This window comes from Pundamilia nyererei, unplaced genomic scaffold (assembly GCF_000239375.1).
Source record: "Pundamilia nyererei isolate P.nyererei 1_Seehausen unplaced genomic scaffold, PunNye1.0 scaffold00007, whole genome shotgun sequence".
Taxonomy (NCBI): domain Eukaryota; kingdom Metazoa; phylum Chordata; class Actinopteri; order Cichliformes; family Cichlidae; genus Pundamilia; species Pundamilia nyererei.
In genome coordinates this window covers 144,987-162,765 of record NW_005187408.1, presented here as the reverse complement: position 1 = coordinate 162,765, position 17,779 = coordinate 144,987, and the positions used below count along the sequence as shown (strand labels likewise).

Below are 17,779 nucleotides of genomic sequence, written 5' to 3'. Positions count from 1 at the left end.
TCTCCATCCTTTCTCTAATATAAAATTCATATTTAGAAGACTACAAAAGGACAAGTCCTCACAAATTTTCAATGGATGTACTTGAGGAGTTTTATTTATATATTGCCAAATCATAACAACAGTTGCTTCAAGGCGCTTAATATTTTAAGGTAAAGACCCTACATTAATACAAAGAAAACCCCAACAATCATATGACCCCTATGAGCAAGCGCTTTGGTGACGGAGGGAAGGAAAAACTCTCTTTTAACAGGAAGAAACCTCTAGCAGAACTAGACTCAGGGAGGGGCGGGGCCATCTGCTTCAACTGGTTGGGTGTGAGGGGAGGAAGAGAGGACAAAGACATGCAGTGTCTCTACTCTGAGCCATAATAAATATGATTGATCAGACTACTTATGATGTCATAGGTAACAGTTAGATGTTTAGCTGTGTATCGCTCACCACAATAGCGTAGCATGTTGTCTTCCTAACAATTGCTAAATGAAGTTGCTGTTGTTTTGCAGTAACCCAGAACTTTAGAGAAATAAAAGTTTTAAAGGATCAACATAATTCATAGTAACCCGTCCAATTGTCCAGACATTAGAAGCGGCTGTGGTTCAGGTGATATACTCGATCTATGTCAGAATTAATAATTTAAGATAAAAATCATATCCTTATTAGGTCCGATTCTGTGTGCACTTGTGTACCATGAGATGAGAGGAAGCAGTCTCGATGTTATAATTCTATTAAAGCCTTTGAAACCAGACTGTTCCGTTTTCTTAAAGGTTCGAGAGGTCACACCTTTAAATATGTATTTGAGACATTGACCTATTGCAGGTTCCTGTTCTTATAGTTTAGCAAGATGCTTACTTCTGCTTGTCTGCATAAGTTTAGGTTCATTGAAAGGTCGTGTGTCTATGTATAGTATGGCTGGAAACACACACACACAGACACTGATGTTGTTCAGAGATGCCTGCTTAAGAATGTCACGTGTATTTGTAATTGCATATTCATGAATGATTGCTTGCTGACAATAAAAAGGGCTGTAGCGAAGGAATCAGTTGAAGTTGGTTGAGTTCAGGTGAATCTTTTCCTCAACTTTGACTGGTCATAAGAAGATGTTTACAGTAGTCCACTTTGTGTTCTTGTCTTTTCTCAATGAATTAATTTGTTGGTTTGTTCCTATATCATTTTGTGATAGCTGTGCAGCTCCACATCATGCTATTGTTAAGGTGAAATGAGCTCCTGTTTATTGTTTTATTGCTATTGGTTATATTAATTCAAACTTCATGTGGCCGTTTTTATGTAGATTCATTTTAATGAGATTTACTTGAAAAATCCTTTTGTCTGTCAAAACAAAAACAAAACAAAATCTTAGCAAAGACATTCTTGCTTTTGGTTTGTTTTGCCCTGTGATTGTTTCTTTTTTTGGAAAGCAGCAGTGATTTGCAGTCAGTATCCAACCTGTGCACAGCTTCTGTGTGGAGTTTCCAAAAGAGAGAAAACAGCTAGCCCTGTAAGGTCACAGGCAAATGATAGTATTTCCAGGCTGTATATTCCTCATGAGGCCTGGCACGCCTTTAGTCATCCGCCTGGATCCAGCAGAGAGCAGCAGAACATAAAAACACTTTGCATAGAGAGGGCGTTGTCATGGCAATCCACAACCACCACAGCCTCTCAGCCTCCTCTATCCTTTTATGCGATTTCTTTCTTTCCATTTTCTTTGCTTTCTTTCTTTTGTTCACCTCTGACCTTCTCTTATGTCCTCCTCGCCCCCTTTTCAGCCACCCAGATGAAAAGTCAAGGTGCTTTCTGATTTCCAACTTTAATCTTTTTTTGTTTTTTACTGGAAGTCCGCCAATCATGTGGGAAAGCCCTTTCCCAACTGTTTTCTTTTCCAGCACAGGTGCGTGCGGCATGGGTTTAAGCATAAGCTGTCTGCAAATGACATTGGTTCCCCTCTGTTGGTAACATCCTGTGTCCCGGATATAATACAGCCATGAGTCTCAGTCTTCCTAATGGAAACACTTCTGGCTTTGGATTGCATCAGGTTCAGTAGTGGGAAGACAATGCTTTAAGCATTTTTACAGAAAGAGTGAGTGTCCAGAGAGGTAATTCCCATATGTTTATATGACAGAATTAGATTTGGTCAGAAATAGACTCTGAAATGTTCCAGAAAGTCTTCTTAAAGGGTTTCTCAGTGTTTCCCTTGGCACTGGTGAAAAGCAGACCCCAGTTTGGAACAGAAAGACAGTATGCACTCGCCGACCACATCACTGGATTCAACTGCTCGTTAACACAAATGTCCAGTCGGCCAATCGCATGGCAGTACGCCACTGCATTGAGGCATGTAAACATGGTCAAGACTACCTGTGAAGTTCACACTGAGCATTAGGAGGAAGAAAGGTGATTTAAGTGACTTTGAATGTGGCATGGGTGTTGGTGCCAGACTGGTGCTCTGAGCGTTTCAGAAACTGCTCATCTACTGGGATTTTCCTGCACAGTCACCTCTAGAGTTTACAGAGAATGGCCTGAAAAAAAGAGAAAATATCCAGTGACCAGCAGTCCTCTGGATGACAATGCCTTGTTGATGTCAGAGGAGGATGGCGAGACAGCTTCATACCAATAGGTAGGAAAAAGAAACTCCAACAACAAGGTATGCAGAAGAGCGTCTCTGAATGCAAGAGACTTTAAACATTAAAGTAGATGGGCTACACTACACTTGGTGCCCTTCCTGTCAGCTAAGAATAGGTATGGAAAACGTTGTCTGGTCTGATAAATCTCCATTTCTGCTGCAACATTTGGACAGTAGAGTCAAAATTTAGTATAAACCACATGAAGGCATGGATCCATCATGCCTTGTATCAGCAGTTCAGGCTGCAAATGGTGTGACAGTGTGAGGGTTTTTTTTTTCTTGGCCCACTTTGGGCCTCTTGGTACCAAATGAGCTTCATTTAAACACCACAGCCTGTCTGTGTATTGTTGCTGACCTTGTCCATCCCTTTATGACCACAGTGTACTATTTACTAAAGGACCAAGCTCAAATCATCTCAAACTGGTTTCTTGAACATCACAGTGAGTTCACTGTACTCACAAGTCATTCAATCTCAATCCAGCAGATTACTTTTGGGATGTTTTCAGCACTACTTTGAATCTGTGCAAAGAGGTAAGGCAGTTCTGAAGGTAAAAGGTGGTTAGAAATCAGGGCCAGTAGTGTGTTTGTAGTTTGTAGGATATATTGATCATCATTTCACCATGCTGACTTTTATCTACAAGCAAGCCTGAGACAAAGACTGCGATTATGACAGGAAAAGAATCTGGTGTCCTCTCTAAGGCCTGTGCCTGACCAGCCTGTATTTAAAAACTGATTTTCCTTTGGTGTAGAAAAGTCTCAAGTCCCCTGCCTTGAGTTCTTTCTCGCTCGTTAAACTTTGGGGCTGGGACAAAACGTAACTGTGGCATAAACAACTTTAAGTTCACACATGCAGCTTCTTTCGGTCACTTTTCACCCCGTTCACCACCTGCTGACTCTTTCACTCTCAGCCACCAACTTCAGGCAAATTAAGAGAATAAACAGAGTGTCCTTGGGTCCCCAGAGTCTATTCATCTTTCTTTTTCCCATTACACCACACTATGGCTGGCCTGGCAAGGTGCCTAGCAATCAACAATGGGTAACCAGCAGACACCCGCAAGTATGTGGCCTCCACTACAGCGGGATAAATGTAAAATATGTCGGCGCTAATTTGGTCATATTTACCACGGCTATATGACATGTTGAGATTAAATAGTGATGTGTGGTTGCTGGCTTGCCCTGGTAACAATAGAAGCCCCTTTGGGAGAGTCCAACCTGCACATAGAGGTTATTTATCATGTGTACAAGTCAAGGAAAATAACCTCATATATCATTTTTTACTTTAAATTAACCATAGAGGCATTTGCGTTTCACTGAGTGAGCAACAGCTGGGACGTAAGCAAGAGCAAGCGAGAGCTGTGGGTCAAGGCCATATTTTGATAAAACAGCTCAAATAAACTTTAGTGGGTGGGAGTTCTCATTCTGCCAACACCTTGGTGTTAGTACAGCAGACTAACTCATAGAAGGAATCTGATCGGAGCAATCATAAGAGACTAACAGGAAACATGAAAGCGTTTCAGATGGCAGCTCGCTGTGTGCGCCCAATCAGTAGCACACGAGGCTGCAGAGCGTCTTTCTTTTAAGAAAGAGTTTGACATTTAGTGTAATTTGCCTGTTTGCTCTTATGCCAGAAGTTCAGAGAGAAGATTGATACTCACGTCTATGGAAAGACATCCCTTGCCATGACAAGTAAATGCAGGGGGTACTTTTACTGTGAAGGGATAGATTTAAACCCAACCCACAATATTTTGCTAACCCAGCAGTGTTTGCTACCTAAGCCTAACTACACAGTGAGTTAAAGCAAGTAAAGCTCCCAGAACAGGAAACAAACTTCGACCTTGATGCATTTTATGAACCTGGATCTCGCCTATATTGCTGCCAACTGCTGCTTTATAAAAAAGGTGCAATCAAAAAGTTTTTCCTATAAAAAGATAACAACGTGCATTTCCTACCCCCTTCAAGGTTGTGTCCTTGGGAGCTAAAACACTGCTTCCAGTACTCCTGCTGCATTTCAATCACTGCCAATATATACAGGGTGTGATAGAAGGCAACAGGAAAAATCAAAACTGTTTTTATTCTGGGGAAACATTTGTTATATAGATATAGGTTAGTTCTGCTGCTGTTGTGCATTTTAAAGTGGGGGTCTACAGAGACTTGCTTTTGGAACCAGCCCAAGTGGCCAACAGAGGAACTGCAGTTATCTTTCTTTTTGAGCCGCGGAGCTTTCAGGTCATGTAAGTGCAAACTTGCAGTGGTCTCCTCTCAAAAAGGATGCAGCTGTCGGCAGACTGCTGACTCTTTGAATTTATCTGTTTTCTCTTTCTAAGGTAAGATATCTCCCACACGTCTTCAAAAAGATAGCCTAGTATATTTTTTACGGCCAAAGGTGAAAGATCGCCTCATGTCTGTCTTGAGGTCAGCGTACAAATCCTCCTGGGCAACGAGGTTGGCTACAAGTATGTGGCTTCTTCTTTCAGTGGATGTACTCCCTGTGGACAGAATAATCCTGTGTGTGTGTGTATTATTGGTGTTTAAAAGCTGGAAGTTCAATCATTGTCTTGGGAAATTACAGGAAAATCTCCTGCCACTGGCTGATTTTAAAGTACTGTCACACACACTCATACAGAGCACTTCATAAACACCTCAGCCTGAACTTATATCTAAGTTGTGCATGGCCAGATCATTTTCACCCATAGTAGACCATCTGAAAGAGCTCTGTCTCGCAGGCGACACCTCTGTCTGTTTCCATGCTGTGACCTCTTTGTTCCTTTTTCCATTTTTACTGTTGTCCAGATGAAAAGTTGGGGGTGTGGTGAGGTGGGGTGATTAAAGAGAAATACTGTTAATATGAAGGTTGTCTCCATTTGGTTTTCATGAAATCATGACTATAATAAAAGATGGGAGGACTTTCCAAAGAGCTGTCAGTTCACAGAGCCAGCAGGTACTTTCTACTCTGGGAACAGACACACGCAAGCAGCCTCCACCGTGGGAATATATGCATGATTTATATCCACTGTGGCCATTACGCAAGGCTGCAGCCCCCATGGGACAAGCTATTTAACCAGTGTAAAAAATTGGAGCAATTATGTTTGCTTAAAATGTTCTCACTTTAAAACATCATTTCCAGTGATGAGGAGGAGGCAACTCTGACTCATATCTGACCATCGGTGCAGAACACCAACAGTCTGTCTGCCATCTGAACCAGCAGCGATTTGACACCTGAGATGCTTTTTTTTTTAACAGCAAAAGCAAAAATATTAACTTTTAATGTGGTCTGTTTTCACAATATTTCATTTTTTTCATGGATGTCTTCTAGATTTACACCCCTGGGCATTAAGAGAGCAGCCTGTCTTTTCAAGAAAGAGAGCCTCAGGTGTGAAGGAAACTTCTGCTGCCGGCCAAGATGGAGCAGTCAACCCGAACTTACTGGACCATTTGTAATAGACCAATTTGGCTTTTCCTTACACTAGCAGAGGCGGAACAAACTCTCCTGAATGTCTCAAATTTGATTTTTCTACATGACTTCAACTTTCCTCTAACATTTAAAAATTTAACTTCACATTTATCATCTTAAATTTGCTGTCGAAGTGTTAGTGAAGTCCATAAAGTGCTGCATATGTTGATCCAAAATTTAAAAAAATATATGGGGATTTAATGAAGCTACACTCTCTGGACACTCTTATTAGGTACACCCTGCTAGTACTGGAGCCTCTTTTGCCTTAGTTGTTCATGGTACAGATTCATCCAAGCACTGAAAACATTCCTCAGATACTTTGATCCATGGATCCAAACCAAAAATAGCCCCCAACCATTGTTACAAGGTAAGAGGATCCATGTTGTTTACACCAAATTCTGACCCTATCATCCAAATGTTACAGCAGAAATTGAGAGTGATCAGACCAGGCAGCATTTTCCAGTCTTCTATTGTCCAGCTTTGGTGAGCCTGTGTGAACTGTAATCTGTTTGCTGTTCTTAGCGGACAGGAGTGACAGCCAGTGTGGTCTTCTGCTGCTGTAGCTCATCTGCTTCAAGGTTCAACATGTCATTCCTTTGAAATGCTCTTCTGCATTCTTTGGTTGAGCAGTTGTTTGAGTTACTGTTGCCTTCCTGTCAGCTCAAAGCTGATATCTCTGACATCAACAAGGCATTTTTACTCAGAGAACCGCTGCTCAGTATATATTTCTATGGCAATAGTGAACTCTTTGTTATACTTATTGTTATATATTATTATACTTGTTATTATATTTGCACACCTTTTATTATAATATACATATCCCCCCCTGGAGTCAGTAATACCTCACAGGCTTTCACACTTCTTTGTAAATTGGCACTTGTTTGAACCTGTCACATCTGATAGAGTTGCAAAGCGCTTGCGGGCCGCCACAGATCTACACAACACCGTGATTAGATGCCCATATGCTGCTGTGGTAAGCTCCATCTTGGAGCATCCCATCCAGGTCTGGCATTCTTTGAGTCAGAGGCTGCCAGAGGGGCGTGCTCGCAGAAAGTCAGTCCTTTCACACCAGCAGGGACACCGTTCAGCTGCCGAGATTCACCATGGCTTCATCTCTGCACCGCACACCCGTTTTGTTGCGTTTTATTCACTTGTCGTTACTGCTTGCTGGTGTTTTATGCGACCTTGAAGCAGAAGAAGATGAGCATGCCAAGCACACTTATACGGTGGATATGTTCAACGAGGCGGTGCCCACTGCACCCCACTTTGTCATGTTTTACGCTCCATGGTAAGTAAACGCTCGCTAAGTTTTTCTTTTTTTACACACGGAGTTAAGCAAATTCCCCAAAAGTACATTGTCTATGTGTTTAATATTCTAATTAATACTGAAAACACAAAAGCGTTTCTGATACTGGATTGGAGCAAACCGGCAAATTAGCAAACAAGCTAGTTAGCACGCAGGCTAGTTCGCACTAGCTCATTCCTTTCGCTCATTGAGTGATGTTAGCTCAGTTGCTAGCTAGCAAAGCCAAAACAGCCAAGTGCAGCTGAGCGAAATGAAACGCATTTTCTTCTTTTACGCGGTCCTCGCTGTTGTTTATGCTAACACTTCGCTAGCTGCCAATATTCAGTGTGAAGGTTTGCAGTTGAAGGCTGTACTGAGACAGTTAAACAGCTTTTATTCACAGAGCAGGAGTTATTGAGCCACCGTTCAAAGTTAGTTACAGGGCTGCGCTTACGTGGCACGCACTGATTGACTGATGTTATAACAGTTGTTGTAAAACTGAGGTTCACGGTCCCCCTAGAGGTCCTTTGCGGGTAACAAGAATTCCTAATGCCATTATTGTTATGCAGTTTAATTTGGTCACCATGCACTGCATAATGTAAACAGGGAACTGACGCTAAAGGCAGAGATTATGAGATTATGTGAGAGTTTTGTTTTTTTTTACACGTGATTGTTTAACTTTTTCCTTAATGGAGAGAGGTTATGTAAAAGTGAAGATTATGCTAATATGTTATGGAAATTGGTCTATATGTTGGTTTTATTATCAAATAACAGGAAGCAGAAAATATTGAAGCAGTGTGCCTGTGTCTGCATCCAGAATACAGTGTTCACATGCACTGTTATGAAAATATAAACTCTCAGGTTTCCCATAATGCATTAAATCCCCCCCTGTTTGCTTCTCTTATGTCAAGGTGCGGCCATTGCCAGAGGCTACAGCCGACGTGGAACGAGCTGGCAGAGAAATACAACAGCATGGACGACCCCCCGGTGTATGTGGTAAAAGTAGACTGTGTCCAGGACACCAAATTTTGCTCCAATGACCACGGCGTTAGAGGCTACCCTACGTAAGTACTAGACTCATACAAGCTGCTGTCTCATATCTTGGCCTCATCAGCTTCACCTATTGATGTCCGTTCGCTCCGTATTTCATTTTTGTCAGTTTTCCAGAAACACAACAGAGCATAACGCAGCAGCTGAAGCATTTAGGCTTAAACTCCTCTTAGATCATGGAAGTAAAAAGTCTTTTTCATCACTGATTGACAGAGGAGTGACACATTGACATGCATTTGGTGGAATATTTTGCTATTATCTTAATGGCTGAAACTTGGATGTTGCACCATGCACACTGTAACTGCAAATGCAGCAGTTTACTCCATAATCATTTACAGAATACCTGTATTTATGGTTAAAGTTATAGCTAAGATTTTCTTTAACTCTCTCGTCCAGCTGTAGATTTTAAATTATAAATCTGCCATGCCACGTCTCATGGAGTTGAATATATTGTCTTATGTGCAGGCTTAAGTTGTTTAGGCCCGACCAGGAAGCAGTGAAGTACCAGGGCCCCAGAGATCTGCAGTCTCTGGAGACCTGGATGCTGAAGACGCTCCAAGAGGAGCCTTCGGTTAGTGGTTTGGTGTTCATTCAGTCATTACCTCACGTCCTCAAACCAGTGCAAAACTGATGCTCATGCTTTTTGTTGCTGAATGTTTTGCAGGAACCAGAAAGTGAACTGGAGCCTCCTAAAGCCCCAGAGCCCAAACAGGGAATGTATGAGCTCACCGCCCTCAATTTCAAGACCCACATAGCCAAAGGTAAAGATGCATTAAAAGAGATGCTGTGTAGAGTTTCAGTTAGGCAACATAATTAGCCAAGCGACTTTGCGTATTTACGCAGCTGCATCCTTCTGTAACAGATAAGCCGTGTCTGTGTTGCCGTCATTTTTGATTCTGCTTTCAGTTTTCAGCCACACCGAGTTTCTGGATCTCACATTGGAGAATGGAAACACCTCATTAACTAGATTTACATAACTGACATTTCACCACCCGAGTACCCGAGCGTTAGTCAAAGCCAGCCGACTGTAAAAACCCTCGTCTCCCGTCGCCTCACGTTTCTGGACTTTGAGGCAACAACTGCAAAAATAAACGCCGCTCACGATAATTGTCTCGCTGAAATTACGCCTCTTGAGCTCCACTGAAGTTGAATGTTTTGGTTTTGAAGGAAAAAAAATAAATGATTTCTTGTTTGGAGATGAAAATCGGCAGGATATGACATAGGTATTTTTAAAACGGTGTTTATAGGTCCCCACCTTCACATCTTGGCAACAGGGCTGCAATAAACGTTGCTTAATTGGTTCATGTGAGCTGTAAGAGGTGTATATCCTTTTACAGTGTTGAGTTTGCAGTGAAATCAGCTTTCTTACGTTCATTTTCTGGACCAATAAACTTCAGCCTCGCTTTGGTAGATTTGTGTAAATGTATAAATTCCCTAAAAGCTGGTGTGCAAATGCTGCAAGGCTTTTCATGTTCTACCTTTCTTTCTTTTCTTCCTGCCTCAGGCGCCCACTTTATCAAGTTCTTTGCACCTTGGTGTGGTCACTGCAAAGCCATGGCCCCAACATGGGAACAGCTGGCCACCACCTTTGAGCACTCTGACGATGTGAAGATAGGAAAGGTGGGTTCAGATGTTAAAACAACAGAACAGATGGTCACTCACTACAATGAAAGTTTACTTTCTTGAATTAGTCCCAGGTCCCCTTTGGGCAAACATTATTTACTCTTAAATGATTCCTGTCAGGATCCTGTGTGACAGAACAGATGTTGATCATATAAGGAGTTAACTATTTGCATACTGTGTTATAAAAACAGACCACAGAGCCAGTGTTTGCAGTGTTGCGACATTCCTGTTTAATAACACAAGTTTGTGTATTTGTGAACTAGGTGGACTGTACTCAGCACTACGAGGTGTGTTCTGAGAATGGTGTGAGGGGATATCCCACACTGCTCTTCTTCTACAATGGAGAAAAGGTATGCAAAAGGTTTGGGACTAGCTCTGTGTGTATGCATGTGCTTACACACATTGCTTAGGTGTTAGGTCAATAAACAGTAACTGTCAGGAAAATCAAAATATAAAAGGTTCAAATGGATGGTGCCTTAGAGACCGGCTGAGGAGTTCAGTCATTGAAGATCAGAGCAGAGCTGCTGATCCTCATCGAAAGGACCCAGTTGAGGTAGTTGTATCTGACCAGGATGCCTCATGGGCATCAGAATATTTTGTTAATTCCAGATGAAATTATGTAGTTACACTTGCTCCAAAACAGTAACTAACTAGACTAAATTCAGTAATACAAAATATAACAAAATAGCTCTAATATATAAATATCTCAGTATATTGCACAACATTGAATATAGATGAAGCTGAAATTGAGGTGCCCTTCTTATATACTGTGCATTAGATGGAGGGATTGTACAGGGCGATATCCACAGGCAGGAGTGATTTCCAGTGTAGTTCAGTGGTGCATTTGGGTAATCTCAACCTGTCACTGGATGTGCTCCTGTGACTGGCCAGCACGTCTTGGAATGGGTGGGAGGTTTTGTCCAGCATTGTCCTTATCTTGGACAACATCCGGCTCTCCGACATCACCTTCCAGCTACGTCCCCACAATGTTACTGGTCTTATTGTTGGCGCCCTCAACCTGCTGCCCCAGCATGCAACAGCATAGAGTGGCTTCATGAAGTGTGTCATGAAATGATGGTTCCCACATTTCATCTTTTATCCCCACGTTGTTGTCGTCTGCTCTGCTATGTTCTACACTTATTTCAATAACTTGATCAATAATCAGCGACTACTCAAGAGCACAGTGAAGTTTAAAAAGTCCATGCAGCTGTAAGGTCGCTGTTCGCTGCTCAGTTGAACCGTCAAATGTACAAAAATGTATGATTGTGGAATTTGTATAAAATAGTTGTACAGATGTTGGGAGTTGGTGTCATAGGCATTTGTTTTAGTGTCATTCATTCCACTTGTTTAGGAGACGTGGAACATGCAAACATACATACGCTAAAATCATTTCAGTGTGATGATGATGATTCATACTAAGCTGCTTAAATAGTTACAGAGACAAATGTGAAGGCAAGTAAAAACCCACCAATGTTATCACAGTGAAAATGGCTAATGTTTTTCATCTGTGGCATTAAAATTCTAAGTCAGAGTATAATCGGTCCATCAAAATGGTCTCAGGAACACACTATATATGCCTTTGATAGCTGGCTTGAAAAAACATCCTGCTTTTCTTAATAACAGCGTTCTGTTGAGGGGAACTCGTTCGGTTCAGAGGTCCTAGGAAGAAAAATAACACATTTGATGCGTACATCCAAGAAATATTCAAAATATTGTTACACTGGTTACAGTAACTCTTGTTTCTTGTCCTCTTGTCATAGACAGAACAGTACAAAGGAAAGAGAGACCTGGACTCCTTCAAAGACTTTTTGGACAACCAGCTGAAGGCTGCACTCACCGAGGAGGAAAAGCAGGAGGAGCAGAAGGAGGAACCAAAGGCAAATGAGATCCCTGCTGAAGAGCCAGCTGAAGAGGAAGCAAAGGTGGGTGTTCACAACAGAGAGGTGTTGTACTCGGATAATATTTTGGTCTCCTCTTTTGTATTTCCTGTTTTGTATTTTTAAGTGGGGACATTTGTGTGCCCCGTTGAACTGGTGCTCAGAGACCTTAGATACACAGCAGCTGCACATTGCAGTGATCGTTGATGCATTCAGTGGGGTCCTGGCACTGTAGCTGTAAAGTTATTGTGATTCTTAAAGGGCTTGAATTGTGTATTTTTGACATTACACACACAGTGCACTTCTTCTGGATGCCATCACTGAGAATCTGCAGCACATGAGCAGCAGTTATTTCCTGTTGCAGTGAAACTGTTCAACACAACACATGTACACGCAGTAGTTACACTGTAGGTCTTTGAGCATGGCACCCATTCAGATTCCAGTTAGGTGAGTGACTGGCAGCTAAATTATGCCAGGATTTTGCATATCTTTTATTAATGAGATGATGTGGGCATTACTGGGGAACATAACCTGTGCACACAATTCAGAAGCTCTCACTCCAGTAACAGAATAATAAATACAATAATGCAATAATGTCGTCATGGTGAGGAAAAACACGGATCCATATAATTCCAACTTGTATTCCTGTCCTCTTTCTGTCTGTAGTCCAGTGTTTTGGTCCTGAATGAGGACAACTTTGAGGAGACTGTAGCCAAAGGATTCACCTTCGTCAAATTCTACGCTCCATGGTGAGATTATTGTTTAACATCTTTCTTTATTGTGTCTTGTTAATGCCAAATGAATCATGACGCCTCAGAAATTAGTTCAAGTATTAAATAATGCTGAACCTTTGTCCGCAGGAGAGGGTTTAAAACTACTACGAGTAAGATGAGTTGGAGTGTATCATTTTTAAACAAATATACGTTAAGTACCTGCAGATGTCTGAAGTAATTATTGTTCTAGTGACTAAAGTGATTAAACTCCTGATTTAAAATGTTGGCAGCCAGTGTTTGAAACACAATTTGTCAGTCAGTGAGAGTGATGTCACTCTTGTGTTATCCTGCTGTCTAGGTGTGGTCACTGTAAGAATCTCGCTCCAACATGGGAAGATCTTTCCAAGAAGGAATTTTCTGGTTTTACTGATGTCAAGATTGCTAAAGTGGACTGCACTGTTGAGCGCACACTCTGCAACAAGTACTCTGTAAGTGAAATTCTGTCCAGGCACTGAATGCTTTGCACTCGGAGACTGTTTCTGGCGCACGTACCCTTCTGTGAGCTTTATATTTCTGCAAGATTAAATGTGTTACAGTGTATGCAATAAACTAAAGTGGTGGATTATATCAAAGACATAAAATTCTATAACTGCTACATATTTTAATTAGATACTATGAAATAAAACCCTAAAGCAGATTTAACAGTCCTGGTGGTTGGTGCACACATGTTTTCAGCTTGGAGTGAAGCCATGGTTACCCAATGATGACAGTATGGTGATATTCTTTTTTTTTTTTCTGTTATCCAGGTGCGCGGTTACCCCACCTTGATCATCTTCAGAGCAGGGGAGCAGGGTGATGAGCATCACGGTGGGCGGGATTTGGAGAGCCTGCACGACTTTGTGATGAAGCAGGCACGAGACGAGCTGTAGATACAGGCTAGTCGGCGCTCTCTCTCTCTCTCCACAACTCTACTCGCTCACACTGCATATCTGGCCAATAGGACACCACCCTCTCTCCTACAAAAGCCAGACCCCTACTCTTCCCCTACTCAGTCATCCAATGACAGGCTGGCGCATTCATCTTTTTTTGGTATTCAAGTGCAGAATCATTCGGTAAGAGTGTTTGGAAGGTGATCGTACTTCTCATTGCTCTTGGTCAACCTTAAACCACGTGGCGACTGGTTGGGCCTGAAGATGAAGTAATATGTGCGACAACCACTTTGCAAGCTCTGCTCAGAACCAGAACTTTTCACAAGAATACAAGAAATGTTAAAACAGTGGCACTAAAGTTTCTACCTGTTTGTTTTTTAAATGAAGTGTTTCTGACGTCTCTGCCATTTGACTTCTTTTTTTTTTTTTCCCCGATGCTAATTTGTGTACATGAATTTTTTATTTTTTTGAAATCATAAGCCATTAGTTTTCTATTACTGTCACTCATGAGGCTGTAAAAGTTTGACTCTCCAATGTGAAGCAGAGTGTTAAGTTGAGGGTGCTTCATAGTCATGCCAGTGATGGCCTGTCTGACTTAACTCTCAGGGAAGAAACCACACAGACTGATGGAGAAGTCTGTGATTTTACTGAATCTGACAACTTTTTTTTCTTCTGTTAATCAAGATTACCAGATCCTGACTGATTGTTTTAGTCTCAGTGATCGACCATCCCTTTCTACTTCTAGCATTGGCCTGGACCATGTTGCCCCATCGCTCTGTTACTGATCTTTTGTGTTACTGCTTCTGTTTGGACAAGCCATCGTTGACGTGAAGTCTCCCCTAACATTATTAGGTGTCGATGTAAAAACGTGAATGTTTGTATTCTTCAGGCCAGGTTTATCCTTCCTATGTTAGAAGGATTTGGACACAGAAGGGTCGCTCATCGTCTGCACTGAAAGGTCGAACTGCTGCTCAGGGTGAGCTCAACTCCCATCGTATCCACGTTCTCACCGTGATTTCCATCTATTCTTACTGAAGCGACAGCCTAAGTTGAAAACATTGTATCGGGATAATTTAGACCTTTGGACACCAGAGCCATCGGCCTGAGTAAAATAGACGATGAGGTTCTGATTAGTTAATCATTGAAGTGGGCAGGAACTGGCAGCATTAAAATTCAACACAAATAATTTTCGGGGGGATTCGAAGGTGAAGCCTTAGTGAAAAAGCATTTGCAGTGTTTCAGTGCACCTTTCTGCAATTAACCGCCGTGTAAACTGCACCCACCTGTTAGGCAAATGCTCTTTGACCCAGGTTACGTGGAAAGCATGTGTTGTGTGAATGCAAGGCACCATTTATTGTTAAACCCAGGTACTCAAACAGTCTGAGACACAGCAGTTTTTTCTCAGTAAAAGTTTTTATGGATAGCACATGGTCTAAGCAACTCCAGTGACAAAGTCATGTTTTTTTGTTGTTGTTTTTTTCCTTTTCATGGGTTATAGTTTGTGCACAACCCACAGATTTTGTACAAAAGAGTGAATAATGGCAAAATGTAACATGAGATTTCGTAATAAATTTTTCTCAAAAATAACTTTGCATTTTCATTTTGCTCTTGCATCTCTGTTAATAACGTATGTGATTTTTTTTTTAATAAAAGGTGCAATAAATAAGCTGAGAATGTACAAGTATTTACAAAAAAACTAAACATGATCACAAATGTAAACAGCAGCTTACCAGAGGTATATTTTGTAATGTATGATTGGTTAGGCACGTAAGGTATTCTGATTCTTACTGGTATTAGTTTTTCATTAAAATATGCTCTAAAAGTACTCATGTCATTTAAAGCTCACAGTTACATACTCTGTTGGGAAGACGTTGCCACGTGACAGGTGACAAATTAAAGGAAAAACCAGGCACTGCTTTTCAGCAAAACTGCTCGAATGCAAAGAGGTGATTGATTGGTCGAAAATCTACCAACCTGGGTTGAGATCTGGTGACTTGAGGGCCACAGGCTCTATGAAAAGGGCAAAGCTGTTATCCTAGAAGCGGCCATTCCCTTCAAGATTTAACACAGAACAAACTGATCCCGCCAATGAATGCTTTAAAAGAATAGTGCGAGATACCCCCACTGTGCAGGGTTTGAGCATTCAGGTTTTTCCATTAATTTGTCACCTGTCCATATCCAAACACAGTTTCACCCTCGGGGTTGAAAAAGCAACCGGCTAATTTCAGAACGCTGACACAAACCGTTCTGCGGGATGTTTTTTTTCTCTACTATTTCATGATGGGCTGTCAGGAGTGGAAGCGTTTGTTAACTTTGTGAGAGCAGCGACATGGAAATGGCCATTTGTGGTATGTCCGGGGGATAAGGCTGTATTCTTCGGTTCTTTGGAGAAAAACATCAGTTTAGCCACAACATGCATCATGTTGAACCAGCCTGGTGAATCGCAGCTCAGCCCCAGCCTGGCAAATATTGACATGGAGGAGAGGAGGCGGTGGTGTCGGGGGGGATATTTGGAGCGGTCCACTGCTAAAATAGCCTGCGGTCACTTTGGTTCAGTCCATATTATATTTTTGGGAAGGCAAATATGGCTCGAGAAAAAAAACAGCAGAGGGGAGGAAGGAAATATGAGTGTGCTGACTCCAAAGTATCATTCAGTTTGTATTAGATGGTTTTGGTTAACAACATTTTGCACAGAAAAAAGAAAGTCGGGCTGATTCACACCACTTGGAAATATGACGGGGGTGTTAGCCCTGCAGTGTCATGTGCTGTAGGGAAGCTGTTCATTATCTGAGCCTCCTGCGAGAACTGATGCACCTTGCTCTTTTTTTCTATGTTGGAGAGAAGACGGGAAAGAAAGCAGCACTCTGACTGGTCCCACGACAGTTCAGTTTCACCCTCTCAGGGAGGGAGAAGGTGCAGTAGCCTCTCAGCCATTCATACACACACTTCAGTAAACACATAATATACAAACTTAAATGCTTAAATGCCTCCCCCCACACATACACACACAGTCATTCACTCAGTTGCAGACCCATGAAGAGAAGATCCCCGTCCACAGCTAACAGGAAGGGTGGTAGACAACTTGGTGGCTCAAGACTGGAACAAGGTGAAGTTGCCTATGGATGATCCACATGTGGTGGGGAATACTTGCTACTTGATATGTTAGCAGGCTTAACAATTATGGAAATGGAACACGGGCATGATCTTTCAGGCTGGACGTTCCTTTGCATGTTGAAGATTTGGGCGGGAATCCGGTGTCTACCTGAGGTCAACGTACACCCAACTTTGACTGAAGCACTACCAGTCTTCATCTGTCTGTCAGTGGCAGCCGCAGGCCCGCACCACCATGTTCTTGTATTTCTTCAGTATGACGTTGGAGTTGTCGTCGAAATAGAGCACTGAAATGGCGTGCAGCTTGGTGGGGGCGCAGCACGGCTTGGGTACGTTCTCGGGGTTCATCAGGTGCACCTGGAAATAATGAGAAAGACCTTCAGCCTCTTTATGTGTCACAAATCCCCCACACCCTCTTTCTATTATCAGAAAAAGTAGCAATTAGAAATGGATGATAAACTCACAAAGGACAGATTTAAAAATTGATTTTATTATATTTTTAAATCATGCCAAATGTCAGATTATTTGACATTTCTTTAATGGCCACTGGAGACTGGTTATAAAATCCCCAACCCCACGTGGCCCAACTTTACAGCAGATATTAAAATGGTTTGGACTCTCTCAGTAGCATCTAAATTAAATTGACTGTGTAGGGATGCTCTTCTTAGATCATTCAGTCACTAAAATTATATAAAGGTTGATTTAAGTGACAGGTAGACACAAATAAATGGAGGTATAGCCACTAGCTTTCTGCTAGCCCACACCTTGGCTCGAAGCGTACTCACAGCCCTTCCAATAAGGTTGTGCTTCAGTCTTAGTGAGTGAAAAGCTAATATTTGAATCATTTATTACTAAGCAATAACAAACATGTCTCTATCTGTCCACTGCACCTGTACAGCTTATAGATATAGATAGATAGCAACTTGCTAACCAAGCTGGCTATCATTAGCTGATAACATAGAACTCCACCCTCTCGTCTAAATATGGCTGACGTTATCAAGCTTGATTAGACAGTAGCAGTTATAAATGGTACTAACTGTACACGTACACATACCTGCTAATCTTTGTTTACCTATTATTGACAATCTCTTCCACAGTGTGTGTTTTGTCCCATCACCCCCAGCCTGGT

General features: G+C 41.8%; 2 protein-coding genes across 2 annotated transcripts in view; one reads left to right on the top strand and one right to left on the bottom strand.

Moving 5' to 3' along the window:
• Positions 1-7,034: 7,034 nt before the first annotated feature.
• On the top strand, positions 7,035-13,956 carry txndc5 (thioredoxin domain containing 5). Its single transcript, XM_005722427.1, has 10 exons — positions 7,035-7,350; positions 8,259-8,411; positions 8,863-8,968; positions 9,062-9,158; positions 9,902-10,017; positions 10,284-10,370; positions 11,781-11,942; positions 12,564-12,646; positions 12,969-13,098; positions 13,417-13,956. Exons 1-10 carry the CDS (start codon positions 7,166-7,168, stop codon positions 13,537-13,539), a joined length of 1,242 nt encoding a protein of 413 aa, XP_005722484.1. The 5' UTR covers positions 7,035-7,165; the 3' UTR covers positions 13,540-13,956.
• Positions 13,957-14,933: 977 nt separating this feature from the next.
• Positions 14,934-17,779, bottom strand: part of bmp6 (bone morphogenetic protein 6) — a 47,653-nt gene continuing 44,807 nt past the window's right edge. Inside the window, exon 7 of the mRNA XM_005722425.1 lies at positions 14,934-17,007. Within this exon, the coding sequence (XP_005722482.1) occupies positions 16,858-17,007 (150 nt within the window). The 3' untranslated portion in view covers positions 14,934-16,857. The remainder of the gene's footprint in view (positions 17,008-17,779) is intronic.

Bases quoted from the DNA above. Each gene is read 5' to 3' on its own strand.
- txndc5 (XM_005722427.1), top strand. From the start codon at position 7,166: ATGGCTTCATCTCTGCACCGCACACCCGTTTTGTTGCGTTTTATTCAC. The intron at 9,159-9,901 runs GTAAAGATGCAT...TTCCTGCCTCAG, and splicing joins CAAGACCCACATAGCCAAAG to GCGCCCACTTTATCAAGTTC. The intron at 12,647-12,968 runs GTGAGATTATTG...CCTGCTGTCTAG, and splicing joins GTCAAATTCTACGCTCCATG to GTGTGGTCACTGTAAGAATC.